Source organism: Rousettus aegyptiacus, unplaced genomic scaffold (assembly GCF_014176215.1).
Source record: "Rousettus aegyptiacus isolate mRouAeg1 unplaced genomic scaffold, mRouAeg1.p scaffold_m13_p_3, whole genome shotgun sequence".
Classification (NCBI taxonomy): domain Eukaryota; kingdom Metazoa; phylum Chordata; class Mammalia; order Chiroptera; family Pteropodidae; genus Rousettus; species Rousettus aegyptiacus.
In genome coordinates, this window is record NW_023416306.1 from 30,109,017 (window position 1) to 30,124,925 (window position 15,909).

General features: G+C 49.5%; 3 protein-coding genes across 4 annotated transcripts in view; 2 read left to right on the top strand and 1 right to left on the bottom strand.

Annotated features, from left to right (window-relative positions):
• The window catches only part of GBA2 (glucosylceramidase beta 2), a 12,264-nt gene extending 7,443 nt beyond the window's left edge, over positions 1 to 4,821 (top strand). The window contains exons 6-17 of the mRNA XM_016130283.2: positions 35 to 137; positions 294 to 447; positions 539 to 664; positions 866 to 1,038; positions 1,273 to 1,377; positions 1,571 to 1,678; positions 1,775 to 1,926; positions 2,046 to 2,152; positions 2,317 to 2,459; positions 2,536 to 2,651; positions 2,746 to 2,937; positions 3,232 to 4,821. Coding sequence (XP_015985769.2) covers positions 35 to 137; positions 294 to 447; positions 539 to 664; positions 866 to 1,038; positions 1,273 to 1,377; positions 1,571 to 1,678; positions 1,775 to 1,926; positions 2,046 to 2,152; positions 2,317 to 2,459; positions 2,536 to 2,651; positions 2,746 to 2,937; positions 3,232 to 3,507 — 1,755 coding nt within the window. The 3' untranslated portion in view covers positions 3,508 to 4,821. The remainder of the gene's footprint in view (positions 1 to 34; positions 138 to 293; positions 448 to 538; positions 665 to 865; positions 1,039 to 1,272; positions 1,378 to 1,570; positions 1,679 to 1,774; positions 1,927 to 2,045; positions 2,153 to 2,316; positions 2,460 to 2,535; positions 2,652 to 2,745; positions 2,938 to 3,231) is intronic.
• CREB3 (cAMP responsive element binding protein 3) lies at positions 3,661 to 7,567 on the bottom strand. The gene is made up of 10 exons (XM_016130289.2): positions 7,439 to 7,567; positions 7,206 to 7,343; positions 6,970 to 7,117; positions 6,833 to 6,897; positions 6,632 to 6,721; positions 5,443 to 5,549; positions 5,269 to 5,337; positions 4,484 to 4,568; positions 4,308 to 4,392; positions 3,661 to 4,226 (listed from the first exon to the last, which is right to left on the bottom strand). Exons 2-10 carry the CDS (start codon positions 7,332 to 7,334, stop codon positions 3,916 to 3,918), a joined length of 1,089 nt encoding a protein of 362 aa, XP_015985775.2. The 5' UTR covers positions 7,335 to 7,343; positions 7,439 to 7,567; the 3' UTR covers positions 3,661 to 3,915.
• A 162-nt stretch (positions 7,568 to 7,729) lies between these two features.
• Positions 7,730 to 15,909, top strand: part of TLN1 (talin 1) — a 31,488-nt gene continuing 23,308 nt past the window's right edge. The window contains exons 1-7 of one of the 2 annotated variants that reach the window (XM_016130277.2): positions 7,771 to 8,049; positions 12,758 to 13,007; positions 14,391 to 14,553; positions 14,796 to 14,893; positions 15,138 to 15,267; positions 15,374 to 15,526; positions 15,763 to 15,905. In XM_016130277.2, coding sequence (XP_015985763.2) covers positions 14,424 to 14,553; positions 14,796 to 14,893; positions 15,138 to 15,267; positions 15,374 to 15,526; positions 15,763 to 15,905 — 654 coding nt within the window. In that variant the 5' untranslated portion in view covers positions 7,771 to 8,049; positions 12,758 to 13,007; positions 14,391 to 14,423. Of the gene's footprint in view, positions 8,050 to 12,757; positions 13,008 to 14,390; positions 14,554 to 14,795; positions 14,894 to 15,137; positions 15,268 to 15,373; positions 15,527 to 15,762; positions 15,906 to 15,909 lie in introns of both variants that reach the window. The other variant, XM_016130278.2, reaches the window with a different exon arrangement.

Sequence of the window (15,909 nt, forward strand, 5' to 3'; positions counted from 1 at the left end):
GCTTTCCCTCACAGAGTCTTTGGTCCCTTAACAGCCAGATACGATGATAACCCACATCACAGCCTTTGACCCTGACAGCACTGGGCAGCAGGTGTGGCAGGATCTGCTTCAGGATGGACGGCTGGACTCCCCTGCTGGTGATGGGGGTGTCTAATGGAGGTGGCGGGAAGAGAGGCTGTCCCTGTCTTAGGAGCAGGTTGGGAGGCCTGGTAATGAATAAGCCTTGTTCCCATGTTAGGGACCCCTGGGGCTGAAGAGGGTGCCTGTGCTGATTCCTCTTGTGCTTCTCTCAGGCCGAAGCACCCCCTCACAGAAAGGCGTAGGCCTTGCTGGGGCTGTGTGTGTTACGGGCAAGTTGCCACCTCGAGGCCAGTGCTGCCTGGAGTTCTCACTGGCTTGGGACATGCCCAGAATCATGTTTGGAGCTAAGGGCCAGGTCTACTACAGGTGAGGGGACCAAGAGAGTACAGGGATCCAGGGTGCTAGGGCTCAGACCTGGAGCCCATGTTCTCATTCCTCCCCTTTGTTTCCACCCCAGGCGGTATACAAGGTTCTTTGGCTCAGATGGTGATGCAGCACCTGCCCTTAGCCACTATGCACTGTGCCGATACGCAGACTGGGAAGAAAGGATCTCGGCTTGGCAGAGCCCAGTGTTGGATGACAGGTGCCAGTGCGGCCCACTCTTGCCTTTCTCCCAGGCACTCACTCCAGCTAGGACTCCTTGATTCACTCTCCACGCACCAAAGTCAGCAGAGTTGGGCTGGGAATCATGTGGTGCCCCCACTCTGCTGAACTCCAGAATCCTTCCTTTCCTGTCCTGGGAGGTCCACACTCATTAAACTATTCCTTCCTCCTGGCTCCCCAGATCCTTGCCTTCCTGGTACAAATCTGCACTGTTCAATGAACTATATTTCCTGGCTGATGGAGGGACAATATGGCTGGAAGTTCCTGAGGACGCCCTACCAGAGGAGCTAGTGGGGAACATGTGTCAGCTCCGCCCCATCCTACAGGAGTATGGTCGATTTGGCTACCTTGAAGGTACGGGCTGCCAGTGGGCCATGGTATGGCAGGCTGTGTCTGTGAGGCCAGTTAGTGCCCTACCGCCAAGCAGGATGACAGGTGTTGTCAACCCCAGGTATTGATTGGGATGAGGGAGTAAATGGGCAGGTATGGGGTGTAACTGCCCCACCCCCAAATCTGGAGGACAAGCTAGGGAAAATACAAAGGGGAAGCAGGAATTATGGCAACAGTGTGTCTCCTTCATTCCTCCAGGCCAGGAATATCGCATGTACAACACATATGATGTCCACTTCTACGCTTCCTTTGCCCTCATCATGCTCTGGCCCAAACTCGAGCTCAGCCTACAGTATGACATGGGTGAGGGTCTCTTTTGTGCCCCCTCTGCTTAGCTCCTGACATCTCTGAACTTTTGTGGTCCTTCACATGGTCTCTTCCCCCAAACATATCTACATCCTGTTTATTGGTTCCCCTCTGGGGTCACATGCACAGCTCTGTGCCCTACCCTGCCTCTATTCCCTGCATACACACACTTGTGTGTCTGCTCCCCTAGCTCTGGCCACACTCAAGGAGGACCTGTCATGGCGACAGTACCTGATGAGTGGGGTAGTGGCACCTGTGAAAAGGAGGAACGTCATTCCCCATGATATTGGGGACCCAGGTAAAAGTCTCTCCACCTCAACTTCCCTCCTTCAACTTTTGCACCCTCTACCCTACCCACCAGTGCAAATAGACCAGGTTCCCTTCTCTTCTGCAGATGACGAGCCATGGCTCCGGGTCAATGCATACATGATTCATGATACTGCTGACTGGAAGGACCTGAATCTGAAGTTTGTGCTGCAGGTTTATCGGGACTACTATCTGACGGGTGACCAGGGCTTCCTGAGGGACATGTGGCCTGTGTGTTTGGTAAGGGATGTATGTACAGTGAACAGTGTGCCAGGGGGTGACAGATGTTCGGAGGAGAGCCCAGTTAGCTATTGTCTTTTCTTAGTATCTAGGTCTTAAGTATCTTGATCCTTCTCTAGGCCGTGATGGAGTCTGAAATGAAGTTTGACAAGGACCAAGATGGACTCATTGAAAATGGAGGCTATGCAGACCAGACCTACGATGCATGGGTCACCACAGGCCCCAGGTTGGTGGGGGGTAGTGGGGAGGTAGGGATTTTCAGGGGGCCTGAGTTAGAGAACTGGGCACCAAGGGACTGTGGGCTCAAGGAAAAGTGACTCATTGTCTATTATATTGCATGGAAGTAGCTGAAGCTAGCAGTCTGACCCTTAAACCTGTGTCCTTGATCAGTGCTTACTGTGGAGGACTGTGGCTGGCAGCTGTGGCTGTGATGGTCCAGATGGCTGCTCTGTGTGGGACACAGGACATCCTCGATAAGTTTTCTTCCATCCTAAGCCGGGGCCGAGAAGCATATGAGAGACTACTATGGAATGGTGAGTTGAAGGATCTTAAGTCTTAAGGCAGCTATGGGGATACAAGGAGCCTTACTTTGCCCTTCCTCCACTCCAGGACACTATTACAACTATGATTGCAGCTCTCAACCTCAGTCCTATAGCATCATGTCTGACCAGTGTGCTGGCCAATGGTTCCTGAGGGCTAGTGGCCTAGGAGAAGGAGATACTGAGGTGAGAGAGAGTAGGAAGAAGAACCAGAAAGGTGGGTTTTTCCTGGAGATATGGAGCAAGTTTAAGAGACCATGTTTCTGCCTTTGCCCCCTAGGTATTTCCTACCCCACACGTGGTCCGCGCTCTCCAAACTATCTTCAAGTTCAATGTCCAGGCATTTGCAGGAGGGTCCATGGGTGCTGTCAATGGGATGCAGCCCCATGGTGTCCCTGATAGATCCAGTGTTCAGTCTGATGAAGTCTGGGTAGGCGTGGTATATGGGCTGGCAGCTACCATGATCCAGGAGGTAATACACTCCCTTCCCTATCTCTCTACCATCTGTTCCTTGGCCCAGCACTCTTTCTCAGCCATCAAACTTTTGTACAGACTAACCTGATGTCATCCTATCCACCCATAAAACCTCCCCTTTTCCTTAGCGTGCATTCCATCTCTTGCCTTCAGTCTTCTGCCTGTGGGTCAAGTTTATCTCCCCTATTAGCTGGGAACTGCCGGAAGGCAAAGACCCTGTTGTCTTCATCTGTCCAGCTGATATGGCTATTCAGGGGTTGCCAACTAATGTGACTACTATCTTTCCCTACAGGGCCTGACTTGGGAGGGCTTCCATACAGCTGAAGGCTGCTACCGTACTGTGTGGGAGCGCCTGGGCCTGGCATTCCAGACCCCTGAGGCATACTGCCAGCACCAAGTGTTCCGCTCTCTGGCCTACATGCGGCCACTGAGCATCTGGGCTATGCAGCTGGCTCTGCAGCAGCAGCATAATAGGGCCTCCAAGCCAGTAACTGAACAGGGCACAGGACTTAGCACAGGGCCTAAACTCGAACCAAAGGAAACCATGGCAAACTTGAGTCCAGAGTGAGCCCTCTGAACTGTGGGAAGGACGTACCAACAGCCCAGCCTCACATTCCTCCTTCCCCTTCCTCCCAGTCTCCTGCAATCCTGAGCCCCAGGGACGATCATGCTTCTTCCCTTCTCACCCAACTGCGCCAGTAAAGAGGGGTAGAGAATGACCTAAACGTCACAATCACTTATTTATTTATTTCCTCACCCCGCCCCCATATTGCATGAAATGTTCAAAAAGGTCAGCTGATTCCCCCAGGCCCATTCGTGGGGTGGTGGACATACACGGGTACAAATAAAGGCCCAGAAAGCCAGTAAAAGTGGTATGTTTGAGCCTTCAGGTTTTCCTGACAGGGCACAGGAGCTGAGACTAGCCTTCTCCCATTCATTTTAATCTGACACAGACTGGAGGCCCCAAGCCTCACATCTAGCCTGAGTGTCTGCCTTGTAAGATAACACATACGGAGCTGTGAGCAGGGAGCCATTCTCCCTCTCTTGTGAGATTTGCATGCAGGTAAAGAATGGGATCGGGGTGAGGGGACTTTGAGAAGTGGTCAAGGAGTGGCAACTTCATGGGAGGCTCTGTGCCAGGAGCCTGAGGCATGTGGTAGAGCAGGCAAGAATTGTCAGGAGCCTGGAGCTCTCGGTCTGAGTTGTTCTTTGGTACCTCTGGCTGCAAGGCAGGCAGCTCCAGCTGGTGAGGGTCTTCACTGAGACCACGAAGCTGGCGGGATAACACTGAGGAGACAAAGACTCTTCAAGAGCAAGCCAGGCTTCAACCCCCCAGTCCACCTTTAATGGTATCCTCAAGCCTCTCACCTCCATGCTCAGCTGGCAGACGCCCCCTTGTGTCAGAGGAGTACATAGCGGGTACAAGGAGGAGACAGAAGGAGAACAGCAGGACCTGGAGCACAGGAAAAGATGAATAAAGGCTCTGGATTATACCTGTCCCTACTACCTGAGAGAAGGATCTCTCCTTCCATCACCATCCTCACCAAGACACAGGTGCTGCTGCTGCTGGTTTTGTTTGCTATCTGAACCACCATGGCCTGGAGTCTCCTCAGCTGATCCAGAAGAGACCTAGAAGAGAGGGGACAATGAGCAGCCCCTCACCTGGCACCAAGATACAATGAAACCCCCTCCTGTTAAGGTCATGCCTCCATCTGTGCACTGGATCTTCTTTTTTTTTTTTTTTTAACCAAGAGAAAAAGTTTATATATGAGATCCAGAAATACTGAGTAACTTTTACTTTTCTGTTTTTCCAGAGGTCTTCCTCTATGTGGACAAAATGCCTGAAGTTCCTCATTAAAACAAATAACACACCTCTCTGCCATGCCCTGATTTAAACTCCTTTGTAAACAGTTGGTTCTATACTACCCAAATAGCTATGCGCATAATCCTCACCAACGGTCTACATTCTCCGCCTTCTGGCCCAACTCACATTAGGGTTTCAGCCAGCCTAGACTGTGCTGTATTCTCCCTAGAATTCTCCCCATTCCCACCCCACCACCCAGAATTCTATCTACTATGAAATACCATCTGCCCTGTGGGGTCTTTTATAATCCCTTCTTTGTCTTTCTTGATAGTTATCCTTAGATACCTGTAAGTTTACTCCCTATTACTGTGAGCTTCTTAGAATCAGAGGCCTACCAAAGGCCAAGCACCAGACCTTGCATGTGGGAGGTACCCAGCTGAAAATCAAGTGTGGAACAGGAAAAAGTGAGACAGTATTAAACAAACAGGAAGGATGAAAAGGGACTGATGTTGGAGAGTTACTTACAGATTCTGTTCCTCTAAGAGCTGTACTTTGTTCTGTAGCTCCAGATTCTGGGCTGTGTATTTTAAGACCCTGGGGGAAGAGCAGATGTGGGGATATGGTCTATATCTTCACTTCAACCTACCACTTCCAGCTACTTCTGTTTCCCCTACCCCAGAGTCCCTCTGCCATTTATACCTGCTTTCTAAACTTCCCACATACACCTTCTTCTTCCTGCGGCTCTCTTGGGCAGACCTTTTATTTCGAATCTTCCTCCGCACTCGTTTTAGAACTTGTTCCTCCATCTGAGAATAGAGGGAAAAGGGGTATCATCAGATGAACGTTGAACCAAAGAGTTGGAAGGCAACTGAATTCCATCTTCCCAATGCAGGACCCCCTTCTACAGCTTCTCTGATCAATAGGTACTTGGCTTCTAGCTGAATGACTCAGAGGTTCAAGTATTAATGCCCTCACAAGCCAGACCATTTTTAACAACTGTATTAATTGGAAATCTTCCTTCTGAGCCAACACCTGCCTGTTTAATTTCTATCCATTGGACTTATCTAATACCTAACCTTTGAGGCCATATAAAACAAATGGTCTTCGGTTATTTTAAGGCACTCAACATTTCTTCAGAGTTAAGACAAATGTGCGCAAATTTTTTTAACTCACCATCTTACCTCTTTGGGATGAACAGTCTTTTTAATACTGTCAAAGATCTGGGCTCAAAACTGGACAGTAAGATGTGCTCTAGCCAGTATAAAGGAGAGCAGTATAGTCACTGCCCTTCTAGAGGCAGCACCTCTACTGATATAGCCTCCAACTCCATTCACTTTTTTAGTAGCCATATCACACTGTTGACTCATCTTGTACTTATAAGAAATTAAAATTCAACTTTTCTCTTAACATTGATTTCATGACAGTTATCACAATATCATGCTTGAGAGGTTGCCATTCATTGCTGCTTAAAACTTAAAACTCAAGATTTTACATTCTTGTTATACTGTTTAGTCCAACCTTGATGAACTCTAAAAATTCTACCTTTTCAGCTAGGTAGATTACCATAAAGCCAATGAAATCTTTAGTGTCAGTAAAATCTAAGTCCTTTCCAAGTCCCTATACTAATGTGCTGATAATTCTGCATTCTATTTAAAAGAGAACCCCCAAATTTGTAGAAGCCTCACAAAACCAGAATCTGCCCCTGCATGCAGCATATCAACTACATCCCCAGGTTCCTATTAAGAGCAAATTTGCTAAATTTCTCATTTCAGTCCTTGTTCAAATTATTAATATAGAATTGACAGAATTGGCCTACTTGGTACTCAACAACGCCGCCCCCACCCCCAGCCCTGCCCCTCAGCCTTTGCTCCACCAAAGGGAGTCTTACCTTAGTGAGAGGAAAAGTCCCAGGCAGAGTAATCCCCTCCTGCTCCAATAGCCTCTTCTCCTCATCTGTCAGTATCAGCCTAACCATCTCCTGGGGTTACAGAAAGATGGGCAGCAGAGTTGCAAGGGGATGTCAGTGAGGAATGAGGAATCCTGTGTGCAGCCGTGCAATATGAGAATAATCCTCTCCTAAATCAAGTACCTGCTCTGACGGCTCCTCCACATGCAAAGGAATCAGGGCCCCCTCTTCTCCACAGCTCTCACTATCTGCAAAAGGGAAAGTGAATAGCTGGATCTATGAGTTCTCTACCCCCAAAACTTCACTTATTTCAGACTTACCTAGACCTATGGAAACATGTTCCTGTGGGAGAGAATAGGTGTGATCATGGTGGACAAGACAGGGGTTCGAGTTGCTGAGAACACTCAACGATGCTGGGGGACTCTGCAGAGAGCTCAGGAAATCCTCTATGTCCCAATCGCTCAGTGCCTGCACAGGATTCAAATTGAAAGGCCTTGACCCATCACCACCCTCTGCCTTGTGAACAGCGCGCGCCCGCGCCGCAGTTCCCACCCACCTGGGAAAGCGGTAACTCCCAGTTCACTGGAGCCTCCATGGCCTCGTTGGGCACTGCCCCCAAATCTCCGCTTTCCTCCAGCAGGAAGCCCAGCAGGTCCTGGTCACCCGGGTCCAACGCCAACTCCATACTGGACACCTACGGAAATGGGCAGAAACACTGAAATTCACCCCTCCACCTGGCCCCAAACCCGAGCCCCCGCACGACCTCCACCGATTGTCCGTCGGCCCCACCTATCCGCTAGTCCCTTTCCAGCCGGCTTTCCCCCTAAGTACTAGTGGTCGCTCTCAAACTAGACCCGCCCTCTCAAACTCAATTCTCTGCAGCGTCCAACACAAGGGAAGTGACGCATCTACCCTCAAAGCATTCCGGGACTTAAAGTTCCCCTAACGCGGAAGTGACCCAGGTGCCTCGCCACGTCCCGCGAGCTATGCAAATAGAGGGGAGGTCCCTGCTGTCTACTCACACCCTGAGGGCGGGCATTCTGGGGAACCGGCTCCGCCTTCGCCCCAAGCTAGAAAAAGGAAGGAGCAGAGACTAAAAGGGAACTCAAACGCAGTTCGGGCGTTTCCTCCGGATTGCGCCGCACCCTTGCTTCCGCCAGGGGAGGGCGGATGGTCTTCAGCTGGCTCCTGAGCATCGAGAGCTGGGGCCAGAGCAGCTTCCTGCGGTCTCTACAAACCATAGAGCGCGGGCCAAGGGCGCCGCCCGCGGGTGGGGGACGTTCCGGGGACGGAAGTGGCCCAGAGAGTGCCGAAGGGAGGGCGAGGCCGGACCCCGAGAGCCACCGGGAGAACTAACGGGCTAGCGGGCCGGCGGGCGGGGCACAAGCCAGGCAGCTCAGGTAGGCCGGACGGGGCCGAACGGGAGCCTCAGGGTGGGGCCGCAAAGCCAGGCCCGGGAGGAGAATGGGCGGGCGGGGCCCCTGACTATCCTGCGTCTCCTGTTTCGGGTCTTGTTGGCTTGGTCAGCGTCAAGTGTATCTGGGCTTGGGCTCGGAATTAAGTAGGCCGTTTTGCAGGAGCCAGGCCCTTCCTGGGAGCAGTCATCTAGGATAGGTTTGGAGGAAGATGGCAAGTGGCGTGGCAGTGAGGTGCAGGGCGGGTATCGGTTTTGAGGTTAGCTGATAGCGCGGGTAAGTGGGTGAGTTTAGGGTTAGTTGAGTTGGATTTAGGAATCCGGTTAACTTTAGGAGTTTTAGAGCTAGGGTTAAAATTTCGAGTTATTAGCGTGAGTCGAGTCCGTTTATGTAGGTAAAGTTTGGATTAAGGTCATTATTTTATTTCCCAGGATGGCCAACATTAAGTCAAAGTTAAAGTTAGAGTTCAGGGTCATCAGCAGGAATTGGATTAGAAGTTCAGTTTTAGGGATTAGAGAACCACGACATAGTCAATATTAGAGCTAAACACTGAAGGAGTAGGTCAGGAATCAAGTGACAAATGAGCTGTAGGTTTAGGGGTCAACATTTAGCGTTAAGGTAAGGGGGGTGGTGCTAAAGAAAAACAAAATCTGTCAGCGTTAGGGATCAGGGTTAGTTAGAGCTGCTTGCTAGGAAAGGGATGAACGTTGAAGCCTGTATTGGGAAACAGTAAACAAATTAGGATCAGGGTTAATGTTAGGAATTAGGGGCAGTTCTAAAGGTTGCAGTTGAGGTCAGGGTAGTTGACCTCAGGCAGGTAAAATTTAGGAGATTGACAGTAGGTAAATGCTCTTGTTTTGCGAGGAGGTCTCTTATTCCCATGTAGTCGCAACAGCTTCTTTGACCCAGAGAAATAACAAACTAAATTTCAGGTTCTGGACTTCAGCTAGAATTGCAGGCATCCGGGATTCCAGTTTCTTTATTCTACTCTTTAAGCCCAAGGCTTTTGCTATGGCCACTAAAGTAGAGGGGCAGGGGTTCCTGGACTCTGTTGTTTACATGATAAAAGGTGGGAAAGGGAAAAGGACCCAGGAGATGTACGAGAGGCCTAGTCATAATGTGGGGACTGCCTAGTGAAGAGGAGACTGGTGACTAAGGGGGAAGACCAAGGAAACGCTGTTGCTGTGGGATAAAGGGATGACTGAATCCTCTGAAAGTTCAACCCCACTGCCACTCATTTCCTTCATTTCCTAGATATTAAGCCCTCCACTCCAACTGTCATCCCTGGCCCTGCATTTCACCCCCTTCCCGCATGTTCCCTAACAGAATACTTCCCTTGCCTATAATTCTCCCATGTTTTTCATCTTATCATCCAGTCCTAGCCTCAGTTCTGCCTCTTTTTCCACCCCTTAATCTACATGTCTTACTTTAATTTATCCTCACCCAAATCTGAACTTTCCCATCACTATAGCTCTCTCCCACAGTTTTCACCCACTCATTCATTTGCTGAATACCCCACCCTCAGTCCAACACAACTAGCAAGTACCCCTGGTCCCTGCTATGTGCCTTCCCCTGATTCTAAGCCACCTTAATTTCTTGGTCCAGTTGTAGATCCCCTTCCCCCACTCCCCAAAGAGAAAAGAGGAAATGAGACCCAAAGAGGAAACTGGGTCTTGCTGATCCCACGCCCAGCCAGGCCACTGACCACACCCCCATTTCACTCCCAGCCTGACCCTGCCACTGACCATAGCACTATCCCCTACCCAACCTGACCTAGCCACTGGTTGCATCCCATGCCCCCCGCCACCGCCCCGCAATTCCAGCTGTACTTAGACACTGTCAGTGTCCCTTCACTATCCCCCCCCATCCTAGCCTAATTTAGCCACTGACCACAGCCCCAATTTTTCTCAGCCTCCTGTAGCCTGACCTAGCCTCTGACTTCACTTCATCATTTTCTGATTTAGCCACTTTCCACATAATTATTCTTCCCCTTCCCCCAGCCCGATCTGGTGACTGATTACATATGTATTTATTCCTATTCCTGTCTTCTCCAGCCTTTCTGTATACCTTGTCTTCCCCATTTCCAGCCCAATACAGTAACTAACCCTTTTTTTTTTTAATTTTTTAAAAGGATATGTACATGCATTTTAATTTTTGTTTTATCTATTTTCCAATTACAGTCAACATACAATATTAGTTTCAGGTATGCAACATAGTGATTAGATATTCATATATGTTATGAAGGGATCACCCCAATAAGTCTAGTACCCATCTGACACAGGATACTAACCTCATCCCTTTTGCCCCTACCTGGTACTAACCACATCCCCATCCCGTTTTTCCCACAGCCTAACCACATCCCCTAACCACAGCCTCATCATGACATTCCCAGCACAACCTGATCCTTTTTTCCCCCTTCTGTTTCTTGCTTAAACTCAAGCTACCCCAGCCACTGAGGAGCTACTAATGACAGGAAGCTCTGGGACCCCAGCCTGACTGGGCCCTGGTCCCTGAGAGTTGACATGACAGATTGTCATCAAGTCCAGTCAGTTCTACCTCTTAAATTTTCTGAGCAATATCTTTCTCTCCGCTATTCTATCTTTGGCTTCATTATCTCTCACTTGTGCTAATGCAGTGTCTTCCTAACCAAGTTTCTAGTTATTTTCCTAAAATTCAGTTCTGCATATGTCCCTTCTCAGCTCACACCCTCTCTTGGCCACTTGTTGCCCTTTAGTAGAAAAAATTTCTCATACTTCTATCTAGTCCTCCCTCGCCTTTCCTAACTTCCCCATCACTGCTCCCTTGCAGGTACCCTATGATTCAGCCAGCGTGTTTACTCACTTCCCTGAATGTGCCTCCGTGATTTCCTACTTCTTCACCTTTGTTTATGCTATTTTTTTTCTGCCTGGAATGCTACCCCTGACCCATCTCCAGCTGGTATAATGGAGCGAGCTTGGGCTTTGGAGTCAGAGAGACCTGGGTTCAGATTCTGGCTTCACAACATATTTGCTCTGTGATTTTGGACAAGTACCTTGAACAAATGCTTTTTAGAACCTCAGTTTCCTAAGCTGTAAAAATGTAAATAACGAAAGGCACCTACCTTTCAGGGTTGTTGTAAGGATTAAACGAAATTATGTATACAAAGCAATGGAGTTTATAGTATAGTCAATAAAAAGATAGATCACTATTATTCTTTATTATCTTTATTTTAAAATCCTAACTTCAAAGGACACTTTTCATGGAGACTTTTTGATCCCCATCACTCCCCAGAACTTATGCTTCTTTGCTTTTACTACATCCCGCCCTCTATTATAATTCTGTATTTAGCTGACTGAGAGCCCCTCAAGGGCAAAGGGTAGGGGCCTTACTCTTGGTTCCCAGCCACTGAGAGTTTAGCCCAGGGCCTTCCCCACAGCAGGTCTTCAGAAATGCTTGCTAGATGAATGGAGGGAGAACGTCTTTATAATGGGAGGGGTAATATGAGACAACTGTCTTGCTTGCTGAAAGAGAGGTGTATTTGTGGGGAAGCTGTGTGCCTGGGATAGGGTCATTACCAGAAGATAACACGGTTGTGTGTAGAGGCTGCGTGTTTCAGATAATGTGTACTTAGAGACAGTGTAAGCTTTGTGGGAAAGAGCTTGGTGCATAAGCTGGGGTACATTTGAGGAGAATGAATATGCGTGGGTAGAGGTGTAGCTGAGGAGAGGCTGTGTTGGAGGAGGTCAGGTCCAGCCCTTCAGCTGCCCGGTCCAGCCCTAAATGAGCCTCCAGCAGCCTGAGGCCGGATATGTCAGTCTCACCCACAACCCTCACCCCCGCCCCTCCTCCCCCTGCTCGCGGTTGCAGACTCAGAGGCCAAATTTGGTAACAGACTGAGTGTTACTCCCCCAACCCTTTTCTATTCTGACTGTCTTCAGCTTTCCGTCTCCCTTTGTCTCACTATAATTACCTGTCTTTCTGCAACTCCCTTTGTGGGTATCTGCTCTGACTGTATTTTCCATATACCCCGTAGTACACTTACATTCCATTCCTTGCTGGGATTTGACCTTCTGTCCTGCATTCCCCCCCCCCTCCCCCTAGTTGCCCAACTCCTCTGGAATGCATCTCAGGAATGTCTTGAGGGAGGAGGAGTTCTCTGGGAGGGGGACTTGGGGGAGAGGGTATTGTTGCTGTTCCATAAAACATGATGGATAGGGGAGCAAAGTTCTCAGGCCAGAGCAAGAACTGGATAGTTTCCTTGGACAGTTCCAGGGGCCTTCTTTTATATCCTCATCACCCCCAATTCACTCTTCAGTTCTCTTTCCTCCCTCACCCTCTTGTGGCTTTGTAGCTGTCTGCTCAGGACCAGCCTGTGAGTAAGGGTAGGTAGGCATGACTCAACTCCCTTATCGGGGTCTCACCAGAGCTTTCCGTACATGAGTAAGGAGGGGGTGTCTATATGTCCGGAGGAAATGGGGGGAGATGTGGAATTTCAGCTTAGAGTGGGGAATCCATTCAGTTCTGCCCTCAGCTCCTCTGACTTCAACTTTCCTCCAGCTCTCCAGTGACTCCACAACCAGGTCTGTCCAGCTACTGGGCGAGATGCCCAAGGAATGGGGAGGTGGGCAGAAAGCTAGAACTGGGGAGACTGGGCGGGTCCCCTCATTTGGGAGTAGATGTAGAGAGCGAGCTGTGGTTTCTTCTCTTTTGAAAGTCTGGACCAGTGGTCCTCAACCTTTCTGGCACCAGGGACCGGTGCTCCTATGAGAATCTAATACCTGATGATCTGAGGTGGAGCTGAGGCGGTGATGCTCGTGCTGGGGAGCGGCTGCAAATACAGATGAAGCTTCACTCGCTGGCCCCCTGCTCACCTCCTGCTGTGTGGCCCGGTTCCTAACAGGCCACAGACCGGTACCAGTCTGCGGCCCAGGGGTTGGAGACCCCTGCTCTGGACTATTTAGAAGGTCAGAAATGGTCTCTCAGACCCTGACCCAAACTCTTTCCACATCTGCCTCTTCTCCCTTGTTTCTACTTAGATTTTTCAATCCTGCTTACCTCGTCCTTCCTAATGACTTCACCTCCCCCCAAAAAACATGCCCCCTCCCAACTTGCCTGGTTCTCAACTGCCTTTTGTATCCCAACATCCCTACCTCTGCTTCCACCCTTCCCCCTAATCCTGCTTTCCCCACTGGGGCTAGCAGTTTGCCAGAAGGGGAATGGGCATCCTGGAGGCACTCATTCTCTTAGTTACTAAGAGGCACCAATCCCTGTACCAGGCTGGTCACATCATCAGCTACAGGGCAAACTTGTCCTCTTGTGCACTGTGTGCCACCTGCTGCCTCCAGTGGTTCCTCCAGCCCACTGAGAGGTGGTGCCAGGAAGGCAGGGGAGGGCAGGATGGGTCTGGTATCCTCAGAGACACTGAAAATACCATCAGGGGAGGCAGCTAAGATAGAGGACAGATTCTGAGAAGGACTTACTGAAAAGGAACACGCGTAGGTGTTGTAGTGAGGACTTGGTAACTTAGAAAGAGCAGGGACTGAGAAGAACTGACCTGCCTTGAAACTCCTCCCCCCTAACCCCCCACGGGGTCTGATTCACCATCTGTAAAATTGAAGAGTTGACTAGATCATTCCTGAGATCTCTTTGGGTTGGAGGGCCATAATTCTAGCTCGACTGCCAGGGAAGCCAAATATGGAGCCAAGCTCCTCAGGGAAGCCCCCAGTATCTCAAATTAGAGGAAAGCTGGGACAAGAGTGGGCCTGGATGGCTTGAACAGCCAGTGTTTGGTCTCCTTGCCAGACTAGCTGGAATCAGTGTTTGCAGGCTTCAAGAGCCCTTGGGAATTATCTAATATACGTCTTCATTTTGTAGGGAAGGTCACATGATGAGTCGGGGCAGAGCTCTAAGAATTCCAGACAGGGAAAAGCCAGCAGGATTTAATGGAAGACAGAGAGAAAAAGACTGAACCAGGAAAAGGTGAAAACAAGGCAGGGAAAGGGCTGGGAAAGGAATAGGGACAAGAGGAAAGAGAAAGACACTCAGAAGAAAGAAGGGAAGCACAGATTCCAGTGGTGAGGATGGGGTACTGTCCTCAGATCACACTGCATTTCAGACCTGCTCTTGCACCTTGCAGACTAGCCTCTCCTTTAGATGTCGTAGGTGGTTAGGACTAGCCCTTCTGATGTAATAAATCTTTCACTCTATAAAATTATTAAATAAAACTAAAACAACCTCATTACTACTGCTTCGGTGAGTCCCTTTCAAAAACACCCCTCCTTGGGACTCTACCTGAGGGATCCCATTCCTTCAGTAAGGGTATTCTAATGCCCAATGCCATGGGCCAGGTGTAACCAGGCTGGAGAGAAGAAGCTGCCACCATGGTTGCGCTTTCACTGAAGATCAGCATTGGAAATGTGGTGAAGACGATGCAGTTCGAGCCGTCCACCATGGTATACGACGCCTGTCGCATCATTCGTGAGCGTATCCCAGAGGCCCTCGCTGGCCCTCGTGAGTCTGATTACCCAGGTGGCTGGGGTGGGAATTCTTGGTCCCTTGTATTCCCAGGCTCTTGGCCTTGAGGCATGACCTTATTGTCCCCCAAGGCTACTTATCCCTCAGGTCGATGCTCCATGGCTCGCTCCTCCCCTCTAGGCCCAGAGTCACTGGGGAAATAGTAAGGGGCAGCAATGCAGCCATTCAGCCACATTGGGGTCCTCATATGTCTGAAGTGATCCATCTTCTCTTTTTAGCCAGCGACTTTGGGTTGTTTCTGTCAGATGATGACCCCAAAAAGGGTATATGGCTGGAGGCCGGGAAAGCTTTGGATTACTACATGCTCCGAAATGGGGTAAGTGTCACTTCATCAAGGACTACCAACATCTTTTTCCATCGGCTTCCCCATTCCACCTCCCTATTTTCAGCACCCCCTTCTATGCTTTCTGTGTATTAATGGTGGTCATAATATTCTGCTTTTGAGTGAACCATCATAGTTTTTCTTTTAATAATCTCCTTTCTTCTCCTCTGGCCATGTAAAAAAGAAGTACTACCTCCAGCTTAAAGCGGGCCCCTATTTCCTATTCCTGCCCCAACAGGACACCATGGAATACAAGAAGAAACAAAGACCCCTGAAGATCCGTATGCTAGATGGAACTGTGAAAACTATCATGGTGGATGATTCTAAGACTGTCACCGACATGCTCATGACCATCTGTGCCCGCATTGGTAAGGGGTTTCGGTGGGGCTGAGGACTCAAGCAGGGAGGCTCCAACTCTGTCAAAAGATGTGGATGTAGTGCCTGGGATGCTACCAACCCCTTCCCCTCCCCTAGGCATCACCAACCATGATGAATATTCTCTGGTTCGAGAGCTGATGGAAGAGAAGAAGGAGGAGGTGACGGGGACCTTACGAAAGGACAAGACACTGCTGCGAGATGAAAAGAAGATGGAAAAACTCAAGCAGAAGTTGCACACAGATGATGAGTGTAAGCAGAAATGGAAAAAGGAGGGCACTGGAATTGGTCTGGGTGGCAGGGGGCAGCTTAGAAGACACTGTTTTAGACACTAGGGATGTATCAGTAATGAAACAAAGGCTAATACTTACTGAAATTAGCATATTAGTGAGACAAGGTACTAAACGAAATAAATAAACCAAAAGCCAGAGACCAGACAGCACAGGGACCTTGGGGGCTTGTGAATGAGGGGACTCTCTGTGTCCCAGTGAACTGGCTGGACCATGGCCGCACACTGAGGGAACAGGGAGTGGAGGAGCATGAGACACTTCTGCTGCGAAGGAAGTTCTTCTACTCAGACCAGAACGTGGACTCCCGGGACCCCGTACAGCTGAACCTTCTATATGTGCAGGTGT

Bases quoted from the DNA above. Each gene is read 5' to 3' on its own strand.
- CREB3 (XM_016130289.2), bottom strand. From the start codon at position 7,334: ATGGAGTTGGCGTTGGACCCGGGTGACCAGGACCTGCTGGGCTTCCTG. The intron at 5,550-6,631 runs GTAAGACTCCCT...CTCTATTCTCAG, and splicing joins GGACTTTTCCTCTCACTAAG to ATGGAGGAACAAGTTCTAAA. The intron at 4,227-4,307 runs GTGAGAGGCTTG...TTGTCTCCTCAG, and splicing joins TCTGCCAGCTGAGCATGGAG to TGTTATCCCGCCAGCTTCGT.